Genomic DNA, 25,534 nt, shown 5'->3' on the forward strand with positions numbered 1-25,534 from the left:
GATAGTACGGAGCTTAAACACTGCTGAAAAGTGACACACGGTGAAGATGATTCAACTTGCATTCATCAGGATTGGGATGCAAGAAACCAAACTTTGAAAGAGATCAACAATTCACACAGCATGATGAGAGGGAACTGATTGGTTCCATCATGATTAGTACAGAGATGTAGTAGACACTGTTAACTGTCAATTTTAGTTAGTTGATGAAACTCAGACCAGGCACTTAGATTTGTATTGTTAATGGTATCAGAATGGGGAATGCAATAGGGATTGGCAGTCTCAATAACCCTTTCCTCGATGGAAAGTGTGCAATGTCTCCTCAAATTCCTTTTGCCTACAAAGAGCAGGAGAAAGTGAGGTCTGCAGATGCTGGAGATCAGAAATGTGTTGCTGGAAAAGCGCAGCAGGTCAGGCAGCATCTAGGGAACAGGAGAATCGACGTTTCGGGCATTAGCCCTTCTTCAGGAATGAGGAAAGTTGGTCCAGCAGGCTAAGATAAAAGATAGGGAGGAGGGACTTGGGGGAGGGGCGTCAGAAATGTGATAGGTGGAAAGAGGTCAAGGTGGAAAGAGGTCAAGGTGAGGGTGATAGGTCAGACTCGGATTTCACCAGTTTCCTCATTTCCCCTCCCCCCAGCCTGTCTCAGTCAAATCCATCAAATTCAGCACCGCCTTCCTAACCTGCAATCTTCTTCCCGACCTCTCCGCCCCCACCCCAGTCTGACCTATCACCCTCACCTTGACCTCTTTCCACCTTGACCTCTTTCCACCTATCACATTTCCGACGCCCCTCCCCCAAGTCCCTCCTCCCTATCTTTTATCTTAGCCTGCTGGACCAACTTTCCTCATTCCTGAAGAAGGGCTAATGCCCGAAACGTCGATTCTCCTGTTCCCTAGATGCTGCCTGACCTGCTGCGCTTTTCCAGCAACACATTTCCATCTACAAAGAGCAGGGTCCATTTTGTGGATACATGTATTTTCCAGCATGCACAATTGCATTGCACCAAAACTTCAACGAGTAATCTTAACTTAGGTTGTAGTGTAATTCTTAGCACAGTCAGGATTATTCAATAAATGTTATCCAACAGCAGAACACATCTCAAATCTAGACTGGCTGAGCATGTTTAACTCTGGAGACGGTCAAAGAAATGTATCTGTGAATCATTGGGATGTACAGCCAACACACCTGGTGTAATGTGGGGCCTGAGACACATATCCCATATTATTTGCTTGTGTAGTGGGTAAAATTCCTGTTTGTGTTGATGGGCAGCATCTGTTAATGGAGAATATCATCATAGCATCATAGCAGCACCTGGACCTGTTGCTCAAATCTTCTGACTCACTGTCCCTGTCCAGAATACTCTGAGGTAAACTGGGATTCATTTCAGGTCCACTTGTAACGACCATATGTCCTTTCCTGAGTTTGTTCAAGATACAGTTGAGTGCCCTAAGAACAACATGAAACCTGTTAAAGATTATCAGTCAGGCTTGCACTAGAGATTGACTTACACAAGGCATGTTGTACATACATTCACACAGGACCCTGCACTTTGTACAGAAAAGGAATTTATCCATAACTTGCACCTTTCTCATTAAGGAAGCAGCTATTGAAATTGTTATTTCCTGAAGAATTACTCTGTGTGGTCTGAGTTTAATCAGCTAACCAAGACCAACAGTTAACAGTTCCTGCTGTGTCTCCATGCCAACTATAATCCAACCAATCAGCATCTCTTCTTCTCTGCATAAATTATTGTTTCCTTTCTAAGTTTGGTTTTCTTGTGTCCTATTTCTGATAGAGGCCAAAAGTAAACACTTTAGCTTTGCATCTTTTTTTTGGCAACAGTTGTAATTTTCCTCTTATAATGAAAATCATTGTGCGATAGATGGGCCTTGGTAAAACCTGTTACCGTGATCACATTTAGGAGGACTTTCATGCAAGTTCTTAACAAATTATAGTCAATGCAAATTTTCTTGAGAGCACGAACTTTATTTTGGATCAAAAGTTAAAGTGGTTATCCCCTAACTTTCTTTCAAACATTGCTGAAATCTGAAGGAAATAAATACGCAAAATTATTCCCTGCATTCACTTTAAAAAGAAAATCATTCATGGAATGTGCGCCTTGCTTGCAAGGCAATTAACAGCGCTATTAAGAAGGGATCTCCAGAGTTTTGCTCGAGCAACAGCGAAGAAATTGTGATATGGTTCCATGTTAGGATGGTGTGTGGTTCAGAGGGGCACTTGTGTGTTGTGGTGGTGCTCTTGTGATTCTGCTGTCTGATTGTTTCACGGTGGTTATGGGTTTGGAAAGTGCTGTTGAAAGGAACCTTGATGTGTTTCCGTAGTGCATCAAAAATCATCAAGATTCAGTCAGGCAGGATGATTAAGATTTATTAACTTCAATATGGTCTGTACAAGGACCTGCAAGTGCTCTCAGCTTTCTCTTTGTTTTTCACAGTCCCCCTGCATTGTGAGCATGTTCACAATTCTCATTGTTTCATGTCTGACTGGTAAGTACAATCAGCAAAGTCCACAATATCATCACTGGCCCTTCTAGCCTTTTGAATCATTAACCTTTGATTTTGCAAATCAGAAATTGGAAGAGGTATCCCTTCCAGGTTGGTCTCGAAACGTATCGAAGAGGCTTTTTTGGGCTGGTATCCAGAAGGAGATAGCACATCAATTCATACAGGGGGTCCCCTAAATCATCTGAATTGAAAGTTGTCTTTTCATTGAAATTCTAGGAAAAGTCCTGGCTTAAATTGGTAAGATGCCCCGTTGCTTCACCTCTGCTCAGCATGTTAACAACAGTGACAGGAAAGAATTGTGCATGTTTTACTGGTTTATGGCTTACAGGTATTGGTCCCCTGACAAATGCCGATCTGAAATAACAACATCAACACCAACAACAACAACCTGCATTTATCTAGCACCATCTGTACAGTGAAATATCCTAAGGTGCTAAAAACATGAATTTAAAGGCTGCAATACTTAAATGGCAGTATAAATATCCCTTTCACTTAATGGTCCAACATAACAATTCAAAGGTATCCAACCTCTGTTTCTGACCCGTTTCTCCATTAAGATACAAATAAACAAGTGGACATTTCTTGAAGTAATGATGAGCCAGGAAGTTATGCACAGCATCATCATATCGAAAAATACTGCTTTAAAATTAAAAAATGAAGAAATTCAGATATTTGCCACATTCCAGTAATGCACTTTTTTTTGGGTTTGAATTCAGCATTTGTGAAATTAAGCAAGTAGTGCAAATAGCCTTTGTTGGTTTGTGGAGTTAAATTTTAATCTGTGTTCCATTCACTGAAGCGACTGATGTTGAATGGACCAGACCCTGCTTGTCGTCATTCTTCCGGCACCGATTCCTGATAAACATGTACAAGGCTGTACAAGGTATGGCTAAACTCGGCACTCCAGCCAGAATGACAATGACCACCGTCACCCATGAAGGATAAAGCTTCTCCTCGAGGTTGGGGAAATCTTCCTGTGGAGAGATGCAGAAACAGCCACCAGTTACAAAGTCAACACGTACACCAGTGTGGCCAAGATGGCAGCCTTCTCCAAGGGACTCATTCACACATTCTAAATAGTCACAACTGAGCAGGATTTTATGGTCATATGTCCTTGGGGTATTGCCCCTAAGATTCCTGTGTGACCTCCTTATTCCCCACCAAGACCTGTCTGCAATTGTATGGTGAAATGGGCAAGGTCTAGGTTGCCACGTACACCCTCGCGTCAATTGAGGCCCCAAGTGAGCAAAATGGCCACTTCTAGGACTCTTCCTTGCCTATCTTCGAGGGTCTCCTTTCCACATCAGGCTGACATCTCTCTAAGAGATAAAAAGGTAAAAACAATGACTGCAGATGCTGGAAACCAGACTCTGGATCAGTGGTGTTGGAAGAGCACAGCAATTCAGGCAGCATCCGACGAGCAGCAAAATCGACATTTCGGGGCTTTTATTCCTGATGAAGGGCTTTTGCCCGAAACGTCGATTTTGCTGCTCGTCGGATGCTGCCTGAATTGCTGTGCTCTTCCAGCACCACTGATCCAGAATCTCTCTAAGAGACCCTGCCATCTAAAAAATCCCATCCATAAGCAACCACTGTTATGGCAAAAAACAGTAATCTGAAATATTCAGCAGAAATTCCATGCCAATTTCTCTGCAGTGGGGTTGGATGTGGCCAACATGGAGCTCATGTGCGCTGTATCCAAAATCCTTCCTCCTTTTAAAACTGTGGAAAATGGCACAGTTTATATTGCTCAGAATTTTTCCCAGTCGAATAGTCATTCTATGTTTGTTTTCTAATAGACATTGTTTGGACAACACCCTGTATTTTGTAAGAGACTTCACTTAAGACATATTCAACCCAATGCAGAGAATTAACAAGCTCTTCTCACAGTTTCAACTAAGTTTATAAAAATCAAATCTAGACCCAAATACAGGGCGACCCCCGTATCTGCTGAATCGTTTTCCGCAGTTTTTGTTACCCGCAGATTACCACGCCCCAAACCTATTACAGGGAACCAAGGACCAGGAGACTGCCGGGAAGGTACATTTCCCATTGAAATTAATGGGTTCACTCCAATCTGCAGTTTCGGGTTTCTATGGTAGGTCCAGGAACATATTCCCCGTGGGTGTGGGGGGAACTACTGTACAGACCATGAAAATATTGTAATGGTCAGTACGTATGAGAAAAACCAATGTGGAGTCAGATTATTCTGGGAGTGGTAATGGAACAGCAAATTATAGGAGGTTCCATTATAAACATGTTTTTGATTAAAAATTCAACTTGCTGCTCATAAAAAATGAGCTTCATTAACTTCAAAGTATACTTACATACTCTGGATTCCAGACAATGTACGTCAGCTTCTCTCTCACTTTAATTACAAAATAAAACAGGAATATGACCAACATTATGAGGGGACTAATGAATCTCCATGTGACTTGCCAGAAGATATTTGGCTTGTGCCCAATCATCCATTTGATGTCGTTATTGAATCTGTGAAGAAACAGGGTAAATCATTGGGAACATGTATCAAAATCGCAAGGAGATTCTACATCTGTTCTGAGCAGGAGACACATAACTCAGGACCTTCATGGCTATAACTAACATAACTGCTCTCTTCCACATATCGAGACAAACTAGTGCACCTTTCGGGAATGACTGACAAGTCACACATTTGGGGAGATGAAGCTCATATGTAGGGATAATTTTAAAGGCAAATTTACTTTTGGTACCTTCCCCAGTCACTGCCAATTTTGTTTCTTTTTTCTCCTGTAGTCTCCCCTGTATAGAGTGCAGTACATTTCCACAGCCAAGTATCTGATGTCTGATCATCCTCACATATACCAGCCTGGGGTCCAGTTACTAGTGGTGTGCCATAAGGATCTGTTTTGGGACCACTGCTGTTTGTCATTTTTATAAATGACTTGGATGCAGGCATAGGTGGATGGGTTAGTAAGTTTGCAGATGACACTAAAGTCGGTGGAGTAGTGGACAGTGTGGAAGAATGTTGCAGGGGACTTGGATAAACTGCAGAATTGGGCTGAGAGATGGCAAATGGAGTTCAATGCAGATTAATGTGAGATGATTCATTTTGGTAAGAATAACATGAAGGCAGAATACTGGGTCAATGGAAAGATTCTTGGTAGTGTGGATGTGCAGAGGGATCTTGATTTCCATGTAAATAGATATCTGAAGGTTGCCACCCAGATTGATAGTGCTGGATGCTAAGATAGTGCTAAGAAGGCATACGGTGTGTTAGAGAAGAAGGCTAAGAGAGGATTTGATAGAGACATACAAGATAACCAGAGGATTAGATAGGGTAGACAGTGAAAGTCTTTTTCCTAGGATGATGATGTCAGTTTGTACGAGGGGGCATAGCTACAAATTGAGGGGTGATAGATTTAAGACAGATGTTAGAGGCAGTTTCTTTACTGAAAGAGTGGTAAGGGTGTGGAATGGCCTACCTGCCAATGTAGTCAACTCAGCCACATTGGGCACATTTAAAAGTACTAGGATAAGCATATGGATGATGCTGGGATGGTGTAGGGGGATAGGCTTAGAATAGTTCACAAGTCCGCGCAACATTGAGGGCCAAAGGGCCTGTTCTGCACTGTATTGTTCTAAGTTCTATGTTCTATGTGCTATACTTGTATCTTTGCTCCCTAACTTGTAGGTCAGTTATATTCTAGGTCGATGTGCTGAATGCAAATTTTGCTTTCTGTTTTAAAAGAAAAAGTAAGATTTCAAAATTCAAGCGCAATAGTTGGAAACCAAACAAGATATCCAGATAAGATAAAGATGGTTCCTATTAGGGTCAATGCTATGTCTCTCATCATTTTATAATCTAAGCTAATCTTGTTAATTCAAAGTCATCTTGCTCAATAAATCAAGTTACCCAATGGTTTAAAATAAGCAATTTGACAAAATAATGGCTGTAAATAGCAGGTTAACATGAAAAGATGTAACAAGGCATTTGACTGGAGCATAACAGATAGAAATAATCAGACTAAAGAAGAGACAAGAATTGAAATTGCTGGAAAAGCTCAGCAGGCCTGGTAGCATCTGTGGAGAGAAATCAGAGTTAAAGTTTCAGGTCAAGTGGCCCTTCCTCAGTACTGGTTCCTCAGATGCCGCCAGACCTGCGGAGTTTTTCCATCAATCTCTATTTTTTGTCTCTGTTTTACTGCATCCACACTGGTTTTTCATTAGATTAAAGAAGGAATTGTTAGGAAGGGTGACAACAAGTTTTGTCAAAGAAGTAGTCTTTAAGGATGATCTTAAAGCAGGAGAGAAAAGTTGAGAGATGGAAAGGCTTACAGATGGAGCTCTAGGCATGACAGGGCAAAAGGATCTGGGTGGAGGGGTGGTTAGGGCTAGATGATTGTGGAGGAGGCTTGACAGAGTGGTGATAGGGAGCAATTAGACCATTTGAGGTCAAGGATGGGTTTTAAATCTTAGGCAGTGATGGACTGCGAGGCAATGTAGGTTGGTTCGCTCAGGGCTGGTGATTGATTGGAACTTGGTGATGAGCTAGAATAAGGCAGCAGACTTTGAAGGAACACAAGTTAATGGAGGTTGCTGCTGGGGGGAGGCTTGTCAGGTGAGCATTGGAATAGTTGAGACTGAAAGATAGAATGATGGTGGAATCCAAAGAGGTTTTAGACGTGGTCTTTGCAGTGAAGGAAGTGTGGAGCCAGTTACAGATATTTAACAAGTGGCTTGACAACACAGCACTAGTGGAGTAATGGATTCACTTGTCTGTTGTCAGTGTAAATGCGGAATCCCAGGAGCTGTACACAATGCAAAACAGGAGGAGGCTGAGGATAAACTCTTGCAGGGTAGGTAGGGGCCAGAAATGAGGACGTGTGCTATTTTGTTGACAAAGTTACATGGTGAAATCTCTAGGAAGCCAACCCCAAATATATTGTCAACTAAAAAAACATAATTTAAAGATTTGTGTTAAATGCACAAAGGAGTTAACCAAGCAGCATAACTTGTGAAGAGAATTACTGATAAAACCTAACATCTACAAACAAGAAGCAAGACAAACGATGGTCAATTCTTTCAGAAACAGTAGGCAAAGAGAGATGGAAATATTCATTTAAAAAATCCTGAAGGCATAATGGCCTCTTAACAAAGAATAATGAACCAAACTCCAATCGGGAGAACATAGTGTCATTACCTGTCAATGCCATAAATATACACGACGGACACCATCTCACAGAAAGCGATGATCAGCAGGGGGATAGAGCCAGCGTAGGTGTCAAAAAGGGCCAGCCAGTAGTTTCCCGAATTTATGATAAATATGAAAGCAATGAAGAAGCACACTATACAAATCAGGCCTGGGAGAGAAAACAACAGAATTTGATTTGCTGGAATGAACAGAGCCATCATGTTCCAACACAGCAAGGAGTATTTCTCACCTTCCCTCTTGTAACTGGGGCAGTGACTAGAACAAATTTGTGTGGGAAAGTGAAATGCTGACTTATGGTTTATTGCCCATCTCTTTGGATTTTGTGACACACTGCAACCCTGGCAACCAGAACTCCCACTCAAAACAGTTTTGTGTGTCAATAAACATTGGGGTTATGTAGTTAATGCTTCTTACTGTCATTTTCATCTTTACTCACGTGGCTATCAGTAGCTCCATCTGCCACTCACCAAACATGTGAAAACAGGGGCAGCCATTTTGAGTGACATTAAGATGGCAGAATAAATAAACACCAATTGCTTTGAAAAATAAGCCATCATTCAAAGCTGTCTACATTCACGTTTGGGAAGCCATATTTGTGCGAAATAAGTATTTTTCTTGAAGTTTATTTTCTTGGTACGGACCTTTACTGTCTATTAAAATATTTCAAAAACTTTCAAAATGACTGCCTAGTTAACACTGTAAGATTCACTGACGACAAGCACCCAAAGACAAGGATTCTTTAATAGGACGTGGTTCACCAGAGGGACAAGGAAGTGGATTGAGTGGAAACAATTAAAAAGAATTCAATGATATTTCCAGTGACAGCTCAGACATACAGACAGGAGATGTACCAGGATCAATCCCTGGCCTATTTTAAAATAGCTGATCGCAAACAGGTGGAAGTACGGTGACGTTACTGTCCCCAGGTGAAAAAGAGATTCTCAGTGACAGCTCCTGATCAGTATCCAGCAAACTCTGCTTGTCATGGGCAAGGATACAGAGAATCAGGCTTGACTGGAACTAACTTGTTATGATTGCAGAAGGAGGTCATTTGGCCCCTCTTGTCTGCACTGGCTCTTTAAGAGTAATCAATTCACTTCTAACTCACTTACAAATATTTTAATTTGACCTGACCTCACCATACCATCAGGCAACGCATTCCAGACCTTAACCAGTGACTTTGTGGAAAAGACTTCTCCTGTTCACTTTTGCTTCTTTTGCCAATTGTTTTAAATGTATACCCTCTTGTTCTTTCAAGAGTTCATTCTGAGCTGCAGTCAAGGAGAGATGGGGTCACTTACTCATACGTCTACGGCCTTCAAAGCTTCCAGTTTATAATCCTCTTGCTCCCATGTGCTGCTAAGAAAATCTCTCCCCGTGACTAATAAACTGCATCTTCCTTTCATCTGCCACCACTTCCACTCTGTCCCTTAAAGATATTGTGGGAGACCGGCTCTTTCAGTTTTAATCTGATGCTCAAAAGGAATGCGCTTCACCCTGGCAATCACCACAAAGTCCAACCATATAGTCCAACTGCTTCTGTGTTAATATCAAACCCAATCTGACCCACACAAGGAGTGGCTCACTCCAGTCTCACTGGAATTTAGAAGAATGAGGGGGCATCTCATAGAAGTATATAAAATCCTGATGGGGCTGAACAGGCTAGATGTGGAAGAATGCTCCTGACATTGGGGACGCTCAGAACTAGGGGCCGCAGTCTACAAATGCAGGGTAAACCATTCAGGACTGAGATGAGGAAGAATTTTTTTCACTCAGAGAATTGTGAAGCTGTGGAATTCTTTCCCACAAGAAGCTGTTGGGGTCAGTTTATTAGATACATTCAAGAGGGAGCTGGTTATGGTCCTTGTGGCTAAAGGGATCAAGGGGTATGGCGAGAAAGAGGAATGGGATACTGAGCTTGCATGATCAGCCATGATCGTATTGAATGGTGGTGCAGGCTCGAAGGGCCGAATAGCCTACTCCTGTATCTATTTTCTATGTCTTTATGTTTCTATGATGCTGCTGGCAAGGTAGCAGTGAAAATAAACTGGGATTTCCGTTGTGATTTTTATTTAACAGGAGTGAACAGTGGTCAACATCTCAGCCTTTCTCCACACCCATAATCTTTTGACTTCTTAACAAAGTAAGCACCTTGATCTCAAGATATCCCAATTGAATGAACATTTTATTGTCTGCATGAGTTAGTTTGTAAATGATATATGATGGTTGTAGCCAGTTAAGCCCGACCAAGCATTCTGGTCTGATTTGTTTGTCCTATCAGAGAAAACAGAGTGGATACTTACGACTGGACAAGTATGTACCAAACCCATTTAAGAGAAGCAGCTGTCAGGAAAGCAGCCGTTGTTCTTGCTTGCTAGGAGCCAGGTAATTTGGCCAGAGATGGGCTGAGACTCTGAAGTAGCTGATGGTTGGCTGATCACTTAATGGCCTCAATTGGCAGATGGTCAGGAGATTTGCCCATCTGCCTTTCTGGCCAGAGCCCAATTTCTGATGTGGCAGGAAGAGGTAGGAATCACACCAAGCCATCCAATTATTTGCTCTCCCTGCCATCTCTGGGGAGGGAAACATCCCACACCCATGGCACAGGTTGAAGGGTCCATGTTTAATCTATTATATCACCCACTCTCCATATTTGAGGCAGGTAATTAAATCACTCTGATCTATCGGAGACCAGGAGGCAGGGAATTAAGGTAAGGGGCAGGACACATTTTTTCACCCAGAGGGTGGTGGGGATCTGGAATCGTTGTCTGTCAGGATGGTAGAGACAGAAACCCTCATGACATTGAAGAAGGATTTAGATAAAAACTTGTGATGCCAAGACATACAGGGCTATGGGCCAAGTGCTAGAAAATAAGGTTAGAATGGATATGTAATTGATTTTGACAGGTGCAGACATGAAGGGCCTGTAAACCTCTATGACACCACACAAACATTGGCCTCTGTGACTTCTCTGAGCCTGTGTAACTGTAGTGAGGTGATTTCTTTAATATACACTTGAAACCCGTCCTTACTTTGCTGCGTGTTTGTCCAATAGAAAGTAAGGTTTGAAAGGCTGTGTATTGGGAGGATCTGGGCTGCAGTCTGTTAGAGTAAAGCAGGGCAATGGAGTGGTGCTGTGATCGTATCTGCTCAGTAGTTAAACAACAACACAGAGAACAAGGTGTCTTTTAGTCTTAGGTCTGTATGTGGACTGTCAAACCAGGGATTTTCATGCAGGCACTGCCGTGTTCTCCCCTAAGTTTGTGAGTCATGTCAGCCAGGTAAATGGAATTCTCACCACACTTGCAGCAGTTCCAAGAAACTTCCTGACCTCAGGCATTAATTCATGGACATGATAAGGAATATGGCTGACACACAGAACATTGCTTTAAGTTCTGTCTGATGTAGGAGCAGATATTTTTGCTTTTCAGGAATGATTAAATAGAATTCAAAGTTTGGGAGAAGATTTGTAGCTCGGGTGCTCGTTGTTGTGGTTCTGTTCGCCGAGCTGGGAATTTGTGTTGCAGACGTTTCGTCCCCTGTCTAGGTGACATCCTCAGTGCTTGGGAACCTCCCGTGAAGCGCTTCTGTGGTGTTTCCTCCGGCATTTATCGTGATTTGTATCTGCCACTTCCGGTTGTCAGTTCCAGCTGTCCGCTGCAGTGGCTGGTATATTGGGTCCAGGTCGATGTGCTTATTGATTGAATCTGTGGATGAGTGCCATGCCTCTAGGAATTCCCTGGCTGTTCTCTGTTTGGCTTGTCCTATAATAGTAGTGTTGTCCCAGTCGAACTCATGTTGCTTGTCATCTGGGTGTGTGGCTACTAAGGATAACTGGTCGTGTCGTTTCGTGGCTAGTTGGTGTTCATGGATGCGGACCGTTAGCTGTCTTCCTGTTTGTCCTATGTAGTTCGACTGGGACAACACTACTATTATAGGACAAGCCAAACAGAGAACAGCCAGGGAATGTCTGCAACACAAATTCCCAGCTCGGCGAACAGAACCATAACATTAAATAGAATCCCTACTGTGTTGAAAACAGGACATTCAGCCCAACAAGTCCACACCAATCCTCCACTGAGTAACCTTCCCTTACCCTATTACTCTACATTTACCCCTGACTAGCGCACCTAATTTACACATCCCTGAACACTATGGGCAATTTAGCATGGTCAATTCACCTGACCTGCACATCTTTGGATTGTGAGAGGAAACCAGAGCAAACCTACACAGACACAGAGAGAATGTATTAACTCCTCACAGACAATCATCCAAGGTTGGAATTGAACCCAGATCCCTGGTGCTGTGAGGTAGCAGTGCTAACCACTGAGCCACTATGCCATAAAGTAAGATTACTTGATAAATATGACTCAAAAGGAGATAACGATAGTTCTTTTATGGTTTTAACAGCTTCAAACAGTAGAAAAGTAAATGGAAGGCTTGTGCTCACCAGTAATAAGTTCTTTGGGCCACTTCTTTGGGAAGACTTTCATATCTTGAATTGGTACCAATACACCTTCTATATTCCCAAACATCGACGAAAGTCCAAGACAGAATAACATTACAAAGAACAAGATGGACCACAATGGAGAGACGGGCATTTTTGTAATAGCTTCCGTGAAGACAATAAAGGCCAATCCAGTGCCTTCGACACCCTGCGAGAAAGAACAAAAGATTTCAGGAACATGTATTTGATTCTGTGCCCTATCAAGTTGGACAAAGGGTCAGGGTGAGCCCCAATGCCCCTGGTCATACATCATCTGTAGCAAGAAGGGTTGAATCTATATTGTGCCAATATACATCTAATGAATCCATATTGGCAAACATTGGATTTTGTAGAAGATGATAGAATTAATGGAGCTCAGTTGAGAAACACTAAAAATGCAGTGGAAAAATATAAATACCAGCGAGGGCTACCTTCCTCATTTGGAAATTGAATGAAGGGTTGGGTTTTTGTGATGTTCCAGGTCCACAGACCATAAGATGTGGGAGCAGATGTAGGCCATTTAGCCCATCAACTCTACCCTGCCATTCAATGACATCACGGCTTATTTGATCATCCTCGTCTCCACTTTCCTGGCTTTTCCCTGTAATCCTTGATTCCCTTACTGATTAAAGATCTGTCTGTCTCAGCCTTGAATATATTTAATGTCTTAGCCTTGCCAGTCTTCTATGGTAAAGAATTCCACAATTCACAACCATCCAAGAGGAGAATTTCCTCCTCATCTCTGTCTTAAATGGGTAATTCTTTAAAGTGAGATGATGCCCTCTGGACCTAGACTGTCCCACAAGAGGAAACAACCTTTCCGCATCTATTCTGTTAAGTCCCCGAGGAATCTTACATGCTTCAATAGTTTAGCTTTCATTCTTCCAAACTCCAAAACATACAGGCCCAATTTACTCAATCTCTCCTCAAAAGACAATCCCCCCATACCCTGGATCAACCCTAGGGCACTTTCCTTGGATTGCCTCCAATGTTAGTACATCTTTCCTTAAATAAAGGACCCAAAACTATTCACAGTATTTCAGGTGCAATCTAGCTAGTGCCTTGCATGGTTTTAAGTCCTTCTGTGCTGTAGCTTTCTGTAGATTTTCGCCATTTACATAATATTTAGCTCCCCTACTCTTCCTGCCAAAGTGCATCACTTCATATTTTCCCACTAAGGTTTTGCCCACTCGCTTAACCTGGTTATATCACTCTACAGATTCTTTGTATTTTCCCAGCTACTTGTATGTCATCTGCAAACTTGGTTATAATACATTCACAGTCCTCAATCAAGTCATTAACATATTGTCAATGAACGTGACCCCAGACCTGTGGCACTCCACTAGTTACAAGTTGCTATATTAAAAATGCCTCACTTATCCCAATTCTCTGCCTTCTAATCATTAGCCAATCCATGTTAATACATGCCCTCCAATACCATAGGCTCTTATCTAATTGAGTAGACTAACGTGTGGCACCTTATTAAATGCCTTCCGGAAATTCAAATATATAACATCTACTGCTTTCCCTTTATTTATCCTATTTGTTACCTCCTGAAAGAGTTCTAATAAACTTCTAAGGCATGATTTCCCCTTTATGAAGCCATACTGACTCTATTTCATCATACTATGTATTTCTGAAAGTTCTACTATATCTTTTACATTTAGACTCTAACATTTTTCAATGTTAAACAAACTTGCCTATAGTTTCTTTTTGTCTTGCTGCCTTTCTAAACAAATGTGTTACATTGATCCTCTGGGACTTTTCCAGAATCTAAGAATTCTTGGAAGATTATTACCAATAAACCCACTATCTCTGTTACTTCCTTTAATATCCTAGGATGCATTCCATCACGTCCAGGGCACATATTGGTCCTTAGCCCCATCACTTTTTTCTCTATTAATAGTTATTGTATTTATCTCCTCTCCTCTGTTTGTCCCTTGATTATTTAATCATTTTGGAATGTTATTAATCCTTCTGCCATGAAGGCTATTGTAAAGTATTTATTCCACTCCTCTGTCATTTCCTGGTTCTCCAGTCTTGTTTTCTAAGAAGTCTATGTTCACTTTGATTTCTGTTTTTCTTTTTATACATGTGAAGAAGCTCTTGCTGTCTGTCTTGACATTCCTTGCGAGTTTATTCTGAAGGTTTATTTTCTCCCTCTAAATTTTTTTGATCACATTTCTTATTATTTTTGTAAAACGTTCCCAATGCTCTGTCTCACTGCTAATCTTTCCCACATTGTATGGTTTTCCTTTCAATTTGGTGCTATCCTTAACTTCCATTTTTAACCATGGTTGGCATGACCCCTTCATAGAATTCTTGTTCCACATTAGGATATTGGTTGTGAGCCTGAACTATTGTCTTAAACACTTCAAACTTTATAAAATAGAAATGCTTTCTCAGTAAGAGGTGTTTGTGCAGTGGAGTGGGTGTGCCTACTATTCCACATACACTTATAAATCTACAAGGTTATATATACACAAGCAGATAACATCTCTTTTCATAATTTGCTTTTGGAAAAAGGAGAGGGATGAACTAAACCATTCTTTGCATTCTTGGTCCTTAAGACATAACCCAGAAGTCAAAATGGATACTAAATGGATTATAGAGATGAGCATTTATAGTTAAATACTATTCTATGTATAAGAGAGTTCACCATTAAGGACTCCATATATTCTGTGTGTATAATGTTGTGACTCTGCCTGGCAATTAGTCTGCTGTGGACCTGTTAGCTGCGCACACAGAAGTCGGTTGATTTGTTGTATCATCTACTTTATAACTTGCAATATGTTTACTGCTTCAAATAAATGAATCCACAGAGTTAAGCAATCACTGACAAGAGATTGATGATAAGACAATTGTTATTAATATGACAGATACTACTTATGAAACTGAGTTTATGCAAGATTGAATGATAGAAAGCACTGACCATTAGGTTGGACATTCTTATCTGTCTTCCAAAGGCCAAACCTCCAACAGGTTGGAAGGGCCCAAGTAGAATGTGAGGACAATCACTGTTTAAGGCGGTTTGTAATAAACACAGCTAAAGTTACCTGACTGAGAAAGGATTGCAGATTACAGGTTTTCAAATCCAGCGTTGAAACCTTCTCTGGATAAGTACTGTTCAAGTAGTCAAGGACATCTTTATAGTTCTCTCTGGTCAGATTGGTTTCCGCCAGATCAAAAGCATTAGTCAAGCTCAACATATTGCTGAAAGAAAAACAAAAAAAAATCAGATCTTACATTATGTTACATGATATTTTATAGCATGCAGCATTTTCAAATTGTCTCATGTTTAGAAACATTAGCCTGTCTATCATCTCCATCTATATATTACGTCACTCACTATAGATCACAATCTGCTGTAGAATACTGTCCACTATACAACACCACACACTATAGAATATCACCCACTATAGAATATTCTACCCTATAGAATACCGTCGTGAAAAGAATACTTTGTGATAGAATGTAGGTAACTGTTGAACACAAACCATTATGGAAAAGTATCCAGTATAGAACACTGTCCTCTATAGAACATGATTTCTTATAGAATACCTTCTCCAACACAGGACTATCCAGTACAGAATATAATACAGTTTGCTCAGTTGGCTAAGAGTAAGGTGCAGAAAAGCATGGGTTTAATCTCCATTCTGGCTGAGGTAGTTCTTGGGATCAACTTCCTTGACTTGATCTGTTGTAATATCATGATAAAAAACTATGTTGGTGAACCACAGTGAACTGCAGCAAAGAGTGAAAGCAGTATTACATTCTGTACTTGTTACCTACTGCAATGGGCATGCTAACCAGATTTCCTGGATCCTCATTATCCTAGACATCATGTAAAACAGCTGAGAGACTGGGCTGCAGGGCACACCTTTCCTCGATTATACTCAAATTCCTGTGCATTGGGATTAGCTGCGAAAAGTATGACCCTTGTAATCCCTTACAGCTTGGACATAGTTGCACAATGCAGAGCATACCATCACTACTATCACTATCCATGATAAAACACTGTCCCCTATAGCATTCACTAACATATGTTGCTACTGTAGATTGCTAGAAAAAAAAGTGAGGACTGCAGATGCTGGAGACCAGAGTCAAAAAGTGTGGCGCTGGAAAAGCACAGCAGGTCAGGCAGCATCCGAGGAGCAGGAGAGTCTATGTTTCAGGCAGAAGTCCTTCATGAAGCATCAGCTCTCCTGCTCCTCAGATGCTGCCTGACCTGTTGTACTTTTCCAGGGCCACATTTTTTGACTCTTACTATAAAATGCTTTCTACTATAGTAGACCATGCATTATATAATATCAGCTACAAAAGAATACTGGCCACTATAGAATACGATGCATTATAAAAAATCAACCACTGTAGAATACTGTCCACTAGAGACTACCAATCATCACAGATAATTGACAATATATTATATACTTCTATACATCATAAGTTATCCACTATTGAATACGACCCATACATTATAGAATACATCCATTAGAGACAACCACCATGAGTAAATGGCATCCACTACAGAATATTGTCCACCAATTCTTAATGATATTTATTGCAGAGATGAAGTGAAAGTGATTGCTGACATCAAGGAAATACTTGACTGAATGTGGCGCCAAGGAGCTCCAGTAAAATTGAAATCTTTCCACTAGTTGGATCCTTGATTAGCGGAAAGGAAAATGATTGTATTTGGTGGAAGTCACCCTAAGAATATTGCTCTTAAGGACAATTTTTCAGAACCAACTGCATCTAGCTATATCATCAAAGCCCTTCCCTCCATTGTAAAATCAAACATGGTAATGTCTGTTGGTGATAGAAATGGTCATCTCCATTCACAACTTCACATAATTAAGTCGCTTGCAGCTTGAATACAGCAAGAACTGGACCACATTCAAGCTAGGACTGAGAACGGCAAATAACATGCATGAGAAACAACAACCGTCTCCAAACAGAGAAAGGTTATTAATCTCCCTTCTACATTCAATGAAATTACTGTCACTGAATTCCCAAGTATCAGCACTATTGATCAGAAATTCAGTTGGACCAGCTACATGAATAAATGTAGCAGCTCAGAGAGCAAGGCTCTTTCATTGCAGGGCATTACTCCTGACTCCCCAAAGACTTGACATCAGCTACAAAAGATGAGTTAGCAAAAGATGAGTCAGCGGTGTGACTCGCCACCAGGTTGGGTGCAATTGGAATGACACTCAAGAAATCGTCACCATCCAGGGCAAAACAGCTGGGCTTGATCAGCAGTCTTCCACACCCACTCCCTCTAGTGCAGTGGGCTGGATTGTGAGCTGAATACTGGATGCTGCTGTAGGAACTGCCTGAGGTTTCTTTGGCTGCACCTTCCAAACTAGCAACCTCCACTAAGCAAAAGGAAAAGCGAAGCAGATACAGGAGGCTACTGCCAGCTCAAGTTCCCCAAAGTCCCAACTTGAATGTACTTTGCTGCTCCTTCATAATGCCTGAAAAGAAAATTCTAAGCTTACTGAGTGGTCTTGTTAAAACGTAACAAAAGCAAATGTTTCAAATTGTCTTCATGTTTCTTTCTACAAAAAGGGCTGCTTTTTGCTAGCTTTCCCAGGGATAGTCTGGGAGTGGGGCAGGGCAGGTGAGCTGTAAAGGGATGGGGGGAGGGGAGCAGAATGATGTGCTCATGGTTTACCTGCTATCAAATCCGCTTACTGGTGGCATGGAAGATGGAGGACAACCCAATGGCTAGAGGTCAATGGAGCTACTCGTGTGGCCAAAAAGGGCCTCTTACAACTGTCACTGAAATTTTGGCAGTGGCTTGTGGGCTTTTTGCCAAATGGTGAACCCTTGGTGGCCATTTTGTGGGCTCTGATTGGGGGAAATGAGTCCCCTCCTGTTCTATGGCCAATGGAATGGTAATGGCTGCCTCCTCTGTTCTCACCAGTGTGGCCATCCCTACACCCCATCATCAGGTCCTGCCTGTCTGGCCCCAGCCCATATTAGGGGAGGCAATGACCTGGTGCTATTCTCTCTGGATTGTGCATCAGATACCCAAATAATGTCTGGGGACTCAGTTTGAATCCCAATGTGACAGATGGCGAATTTGAATTCAATAAAGTCAATCTGGAATTAAGAATCTAATGATGACCATGAATCCATTATCGATTGTCGGCAAAAACCACTTAGCTCACTAATGTCCTTTAGGGAAGTAAACTGCCATCCTTACCTGGTCTGGCCCGCATGTGACTCTAGACCACAGCAATTTGGTTGGCTCTTAACTGCCCTCTGGGCAATTAGGGATGGGCAATAGCACCAGAACACTACCTGCCCCATCAGGGGCCTGAACATTTTAGACCACTGCTACACCACTGTGAAAGATGCCTACCGCTCCATCTCCCGCCCTCATTTCGGGAACTCCGACCACAATGCCATGTTTCTTCTCTTGGTTTACAGGCAAAAGCTCAAGGTCCAGTGTTGGTCGAAGGAGGCAGAGGATCAACTCTGGTGCTGTCTGGAATTGGCTGATTGGGCCATGTTCAAACAGTCCACAGGTACCTTGGATGAGTACACCACCACTATCACAGACTTTATCAGCAAGCGTGTGGAGGACTGCATGCCGAGGAAGGCAATCCGGATGTTCCCCAACAGAAAACCCTGGATTAATCAGGACATACACAACCTGCTAAAACCCAGGTGTTAGGCCTTCCGATCAGAAGACCCACTCAAATATAAGGAATCCAAGTATGACCTTCGCAAAGACAGTAAGACAGCCAAGGACCAATACCGATCCAAACTAGAGACCCAGACAGACATCCAGCGACTATGGCAAGGACTGAATGACATCGCAGGTTCTAGAAAGAGACAGTGCAAGATAGCAGATGATGACATATCCCTCCCAGAACATCTCAACACGGTTCGGTGGAGAGGTGCCGATTCGGATAAGTCCTGATGAACCAATCCCAACAGTCACAACATCAGAGGTCAGATTAGTTTTCCATTGTGTGAATCCAAGGAAATCCTGGGACCAGATGGAGTACTAGGCTGTGCACTCAGAGCATGCACAGATCAACTGGCAGAGGTCTTCTTGGGCATTTCGACCTCTCCCTGCAGCAGGCCACTGTCCCTGCCTGTTTCAAGAGGGCCAACATCATCCCTGTGCCTAAGAAAGCTCATGCAGCATGTCTTAATGACTACCGCCCAGTGGACCTAACCTCGGTGGTCATGAAGTGCTTTGAAAGGCTGGCCATGGCATTAATCAACTCCAGCCTCCCCACTACTCTTGAACCACTCCAATTTGCCTATCAGACCAACAGATCCACATCAGATGCCATATCACTTGCCCATCACTCCTCCCTAGAATGCCTTGACACCAAGAACAGCTGCATAAGCATCCTTCTCATTGACTACAGTTCAGCCTTCAACACTATTATCCCCGAGACTGATTACTAAACTTAGCGATCCCGGACTAAGCCCCACTCTCTACAACTGGATCCTCAGTTTCCTGACCCACAGGCCACAATCAGTGGAGATTGGGGACAATATTTCATCCTCACTAACACTCAACACTGGAGCCTCTCAGGGGAGCATACTCAGCCCCCTACTATACTCACTGTATACCCATGACTGCTTCGCTAAATACCAGACTAATGTCTTTTACAAGTTCGCTCATGACATCACCATAGTCAATCGAATCTCAGATGGCGATGAAACAGACGGGAGGTGGAAGACCTGGAAAAATGGTGCACTGAGAACAACCCAACTCTCAATGTCAGCAAAATCAAGGAGCTCATTATTGATTTTTGGCTGAATGTTACTCATGCTCCCCTACACATTAACAGCACAGAGGTGGAACGAGGGAGAGTGTCAAGCTCCTGGGAGTGGTCATCCACAACAAGCTTTCTGGGATGCTTCATGTGGATGCACTGTTTACAAAGGCCCAACAATGTCTCTTCTTCCTCAGGCAGCTGTGGAAATTTGGCATGACCCTTGCCAACTTTTATAGGTGCGCCATCGAGAGCATTCTGTCTGGATGTATCACCACCTGATATGGCAACTGTACCATTCAAGATTGGAGATGGTTACAGAGAGTGGTGAACTCAGCCCAGACACTCTCAAAAGCCAACCTCCCACCTACCAGGCCCACTGTAAAGGAAAGGTTGCCAGCATTCTCAAAGATCCATTCCAACCTGGCAATGTTTTTCTACAACCTCTACCATCGGGGAGAAGGTACAGTAGCCTGAACACGCACCAGCCGGTTTCGCAACAGTTTCTACCCTACTGTTGAGAATACTGAATGGACTCACAAACACTTAACATTCGCCTGTACCTGTGTTTTTATTTTTGCCACTGTTTACTTATTATTTACTTATCTATGTTACTTAACTCTGTGGCAAAAGTGAGGACTGCTGATGCTGGAAACCAGAGTTTAGATCAGAGTGGTGCTGGAAAAGCACAGCAGGTCAGGCAGCATCTGAGGAGCAGGAAAATCGACGTTTCGGGCAAAAGCAATTCATCAGGAGTTATTCCAGCTCTATTCCTGATGAAGGGCTTTTGCCCAAAATGTTGATTTTCCTGCTCCTCAGATGCTGCCTGACCTGCTGTGCTTTTCTAGTACCACTCTGATCTCTACTTAACTCTGTGATCTGCCTGCAAGACAGAGGTTTTCACTATGCCTCAATAAATTCAATAAATACTGGCGTTGCCAATGATGCCCTCATCCTGTGAATGAATAAAAGAATAACTTTCAATCTCCCAGTGAAGTTCCATGTGTCTGATTGACCCTCAGGTGTGGGCACCCACTCTCACGATGGATGGCAGTGCCAACAGCAACAGTCAGTTGTTTGACTCTTAATGCACTTAAGGAGTCCTGCAAATGACTGAGATGGGCAGTGCCAGTTTTCTGGCTTGCCCTCAGGGCACTCATCCCCCAATATAATTCAACCCCATGTCTGCTGCTTTGAAGACCAATGAGCTAAACTATTTGAAATTTCCAACAATGCAATGCAGCAAAGCGCGAAAGAAAAACTGATAGTTATATTCAACTGGAACTTACTTACTTATCAAAACATGTGTCAAATTTCTCTGTTGCTCGGAAACCTATGATGGTATATATTACTGTGGCTGCATACACTGAAGTGAAGCCATTGATCACAGAGATTATCACAGCGTCTCGCTCACAATTGTTGCTGTGGGATAGAGAGGAGAGAGAAGCAGTCAGACTGTGTGATCGTTTCTAAGTGGTCGGCTTGTGTTTTCACTCAATGAGTACGCATCGGATACTACTTACTGAACAGAATTATAACTGGAGAAGGAAATGAGACCCCCAAAAGCCAAAGAGAATGAGTAAAAAACTTGTGTTCCGGCATCTAACCATGTGGTTGGATTTGCCAATTCTTCCACCTGGAAATCATAAGAATAGAAATGTTACAGACACGGAAGAGACAGAACAAATCTCTGCTTTTCACTTTGCCTTCTGTCTGTAAACAGAAAGGTTTAATTTAGAATGGACTGAGATGTGTTTCCCAAACCCTTGATTGCACAAAGTCAGTTTTAAAGTGATGTGCTGCAGAACTCTCTTAGATTTAAATCAGGAGTATTACTGAGTGCTCATAGCAGAGCAGTCTTACAAAACATTACATACACAAAAAAATATACGCATACATGCAGACACACAAAAATATATGCACACACACACACACACACACAATGCAACAAGGAATTTCTTCTCCATGAACTTGAAACCAAACTTTAATTTTCCATTCAGTTGAAGACCAGAGTCCAAATTGCTGGAGTCAGGAGTTGTTAACTTCCTTCAGAGTTGGGGATGAGGCAATGAGGTGAGGAGGCAGTTCCTGGTGAAGTCACTAGACCCAGGATCAGTTTTCTTTTCCCAGTGAATTCAAGATTCCTTGGAATACAGGTTTCAAGGAAATTCTGTTTAGGCGGGTAGTTAAGACAAGCATGGTGTTAGCCTGGAGGTCTGCTTCTCTTTTCTGGTGCTAACAGGACCCGGAGTTAAATCATTTTCAATGTGTAATGCAAATTCTCAAAAAATCTAAAGGAGTTTCAATCAAGTTATGCTAGTCTCTTATGGATCATGTTGGTCATTAATGAGCTGTTCAGTTTAAAAGGAGGCCATTGTGGTCAAATTCATTGAATATCTTTGGAGATGGAAAGTTGCTTTTAGCATCTCTGCAGGTACAATGAGTCTTCAAGATGTCTCTTCGGTTTCTGTGATAGTTGCAGAAACCAAACATCTGTTGTTTTCCATTATGTCTACCCAATTACACGTTCAAAATTCCATAAGGGTGCTCTGTCTGGCTGTCTCCCTCTGAACTTCTTGCCAGAAGGTTCCAAAACTTTGGCCATTTGTTAGTCATGCGATGTGTGGCAGCCATTTTAAAAATCTGGCAAAGTGATTTTGTTTTAAATGAAATGGAAGATGCAATATTTTAACAATTTGAAATATCCTAATGGCCCCCTGGTCATTCTCACTGAAGGGGGTTCAACAATTGTAACTTTTAGCTTGGGAAAATAGTTGTGTTGAATTTAGCAGAACTTTATTTTGAACAAAATATTTTTGAAGAGTATTTTCAGATATTAAAGACCTTAAAGATTTGCCAATGACACAAAAATAAGAGCATCGCCAAGCAACGAGTAGGACTGCAAAGGATCAAAATCCAGGGGAGATCATTTTGTCACTTAAGCTTGCTCCATTCACTGAAATCCTGCATGACTTCGCTCCATCTGGTCATCTTCACCCCAGATCTCAAGATGTCTTTGGAAAATGACTGTAGCTATCAGTTTGAAAGACAACACTTCATGCAGTAACCATTGTGCCTTTTGGAAGAGGTTTCCAAGATTCCACCACATTTTATGTGAAGCAGTGATTCCTGACTTCACTCCTGAAAGATATAACTCTAATATTTTGATTAATCCCCCTGCTCCTAGACTCCTGAGCCAGTAGGAAATGGTTTCCTCTCTCTATTCTAGCCATTTCTCTCAACAACTTGAAAATTTTGATCAAGTTATTCTAGTCTGGGTTCTTCAAGCTGTCAAACAGCTCAGTTCAGATTTGAGAGTTACTTCTAAACCATGTTGATTAACAGACTCCATGTGGTGGTAAGGCTGTGAGCTGTACAGTTCCAACCTTCTAGCAGAGTACTAATACATGATGAATGAAGTCACAGTTCCTTTACAGTTTACCTGAGCAACTTGTTAATATATTCCATAATTCTACACCTCCCTCCAAGTACTTTCTTATTTTCCAACCATTTAATTCTGAGTATATCTCTTGACTTTAGTATACTTCTAACCCACCTCCTCCCAAATTCCCTGAAAGACTGCTGCTCATGGGTTGAAACGCTTTGGGGATTTCTCAGTTCTCCCTGATCTGAGTTTGCAAAAGGTCGCAGGAAAGCAATGAACTGAAGTCTGGTATGGGACTGTATTTTCCGAACAGGCTGTAAAGAGTAAGACCAGTAACAACATCCCAAAGCTCATAGCATTGAAAGGACTGGGTACCAGTGGGCTGCCACTTCAGCATGAAGACAGTTAGCTGCACGTCATTCTGTTTTATAGGGAAAAGGTAGGAAATTGAAGCTGAGGTTAGCCATGATTTCATTGATTGGTAGAGCAGACTTGACGGGCCAAATGGTCTACATCTGCTCATACATCTTCTGGATGTATGGTCAAAGGGTGATGATTGGTGAAGATGCACCATCACCACGAACTGATGAGAATCACCATTTAGCTGCAACAGCAGTAACACAGTGAGGCTGTAAGGTTCTTGGTCCATAACCTCAGGTTTAGGGTGAATGAGAAGTGAATCATTGGGAAGATGGCAAGGACTGTGACTGATTAACAGGAATCTCCTCAGCTTGCCGACTGATCAGGAAGGTTTCGAACGAGGACTGTCAAGACTGCCATTGTAAACATTCTGGGCTAAAAGGTGAGAGGACAGAAACTTCAACGTTGACAGCTGCCACTTCTAACAGTGTGTCTGCAACACTAGATGAGAATAAAGAATAGCTTGGGCTCTCATTTAAAGGTAGAACTTTATTCCGAATACTTAAGATTGTTCTGAACAGAACAGATCCACTGGACTCTGTTTATTACTGGCTAAAGGTCGTTGTGACCAGCTTGCAAAGGTGAAACTACTAAAGGTCCATCACTTCTTCCAAAGGTACATATAGTGACTTTTTGTTACCACTGTCAATCTCAGAAACTGGCAATACCACAGGAGTAAGTGAAAAACTATGATCTGGGAGAGTATCAGAGGGATATTGATGGACTGAAGGGACCACAGGGCTTTCTTCCTGAACTGATGAAAGTGGGCTAGACAGTGACATGTTTTAAAGTTCACCCTGTGGCTGTGCATCCCGGTGAGGAACCTGGACTCAGAGCTCTCAGTCTACCAATATTAGGAAGATATTAAGTTAATTTCTGTGGAGGAACATTTCAGTCTTGGGGTTGAGGAGGCTTGGAATGGTGAGGAAGGCTGATGATCTGACGGGACAGGGTATAAAGGTGCTCAGTAACCCCAGTCCTGGGAGGAGGAGCATTCAGTCATGGGGGCGTGGGGGGAGGGGGGGGGGCGGTTGATGGTGGTAAAGAGGTGGGGAGGTGCAGAGATGGGTGTCCAAATTCCTGATGAAGGGCTTATGCCCGAAACGTCGACTCTCCTGCTCCTCAGATGCTGCCTGACCTGCTGTGCTTTTCCAGCACCACACTTCTCACTTCTGATCTCCAGCATCTGCAGTCCTCGCTTTCTCTTAGAAAGATTGACAAGTCTGGTGCACTCTTTGAGGAGAAAGTGAGGTCTGCAGATGCTGGAGATCAGAGCTGAAAATGTGTTGCTGGAAAAGCGCAGCAGGTCAGGCAGCATCCAGGGAACAGGAGAATCGACGTTGCGGGCATAAGCCCTTCTTCAGGAAAGAGGAAAGTTTGTCCAGCAGGCTAAGATAAAAGGGAGGGAGGAGGGACTTGGGGGAGGGGCGTCGGAAATGTGATAGGTGGAAAGGGGTCAAGGTGAGGGTGATAGGTCAGACTGGGGTGGGGGGGGGGAGAGGTCAGGAAGAAGATTGCAGGTTAGGAAGGCGGTGCTGAATTCGATGGATTTGAAGGAGACAAGGTGTAGGGAGGGGAAATGAGGAAACTGGTGAAATCCGAGTTCATCCCTTGTGGTTGGAGGGTTCCTAGGCGGAAGATGAGGCGCTCTTCCTCCAACCGTCGTGTTGCTATGGTCTGGCGATGGAGGAGTCCAAGGACCTGCATGTCCTTGGTGGAGTGGGAGGAGGAGTTGAAATGTTGAGCCACAGGGTGGTTGGGTTGGTCGGTCCGGGTGTC

General features: G+C 42.5%; 1 protein-coding gene across 1 annotated transcript in view; it reads right to left on the reverse strand.

Annotated features, from left to right (window-relative positions):
* Window positions 1-1,965: 1,965 nt before the first annotated feature.
* The window catches only part of LOC122564475 (sodium-dependent neutral amino acid transporter B(0)AT1-like), a 49,805-nt gene continuing 26,236 nt past the window's right edge, over window positions 1,966-25,534 (reverse strand). The window contains exons 6-12 of the mRNA XM_043719417.1: window positions 21,474-21,586; window positions 21,244-21,372; window positions 15,259-15,415; window positions 12,167-12,371; window positions 7,705-7,864; window positions 4,853-5,015; window positions 1,966-3,499 (exon numbers count right to left, since the gene is read on the reverse strand). Of these exons, the coding sequence (XP_043575352.1) occupies window positions 3,293-3,499; window positions 4,853-5,015; window positions 7,705-7,864; window positions 12,167-12,371; window positions 15,259-15,415; window positions 21,244-21,372; window positions 21,474-21,586 (1,134 nt within the window). The 3' untranslated portion in view covers window positions 1,966-3,292. The remainder of the gene's footprint in view (window positions 3,500-4,852; window positions 5,016-7,704; window positions 7,865-12,166; window positions 12,372-15,258; window positions 15,416-21,243; window positions 21,373-21,473; window positions 21,587-25,534) is intronic.

The sequence above is a fragment of the Chiloscyllium plagiosum genome, chromosome 29 (assembly GCF_004010195.1).
Source record: "Chiloscyllium plagiosum isolate BGI_BamShark_2017 chromosome 29, ASM401019v2, whole genome shotgun sequence".
NCBI lineage: Eukaryota > Metazoa > Chordata > Chondrichthyes > Orectolobiformes > Hemiscylliidae > Chiloscyllium > Chiloscyllium plagiosum.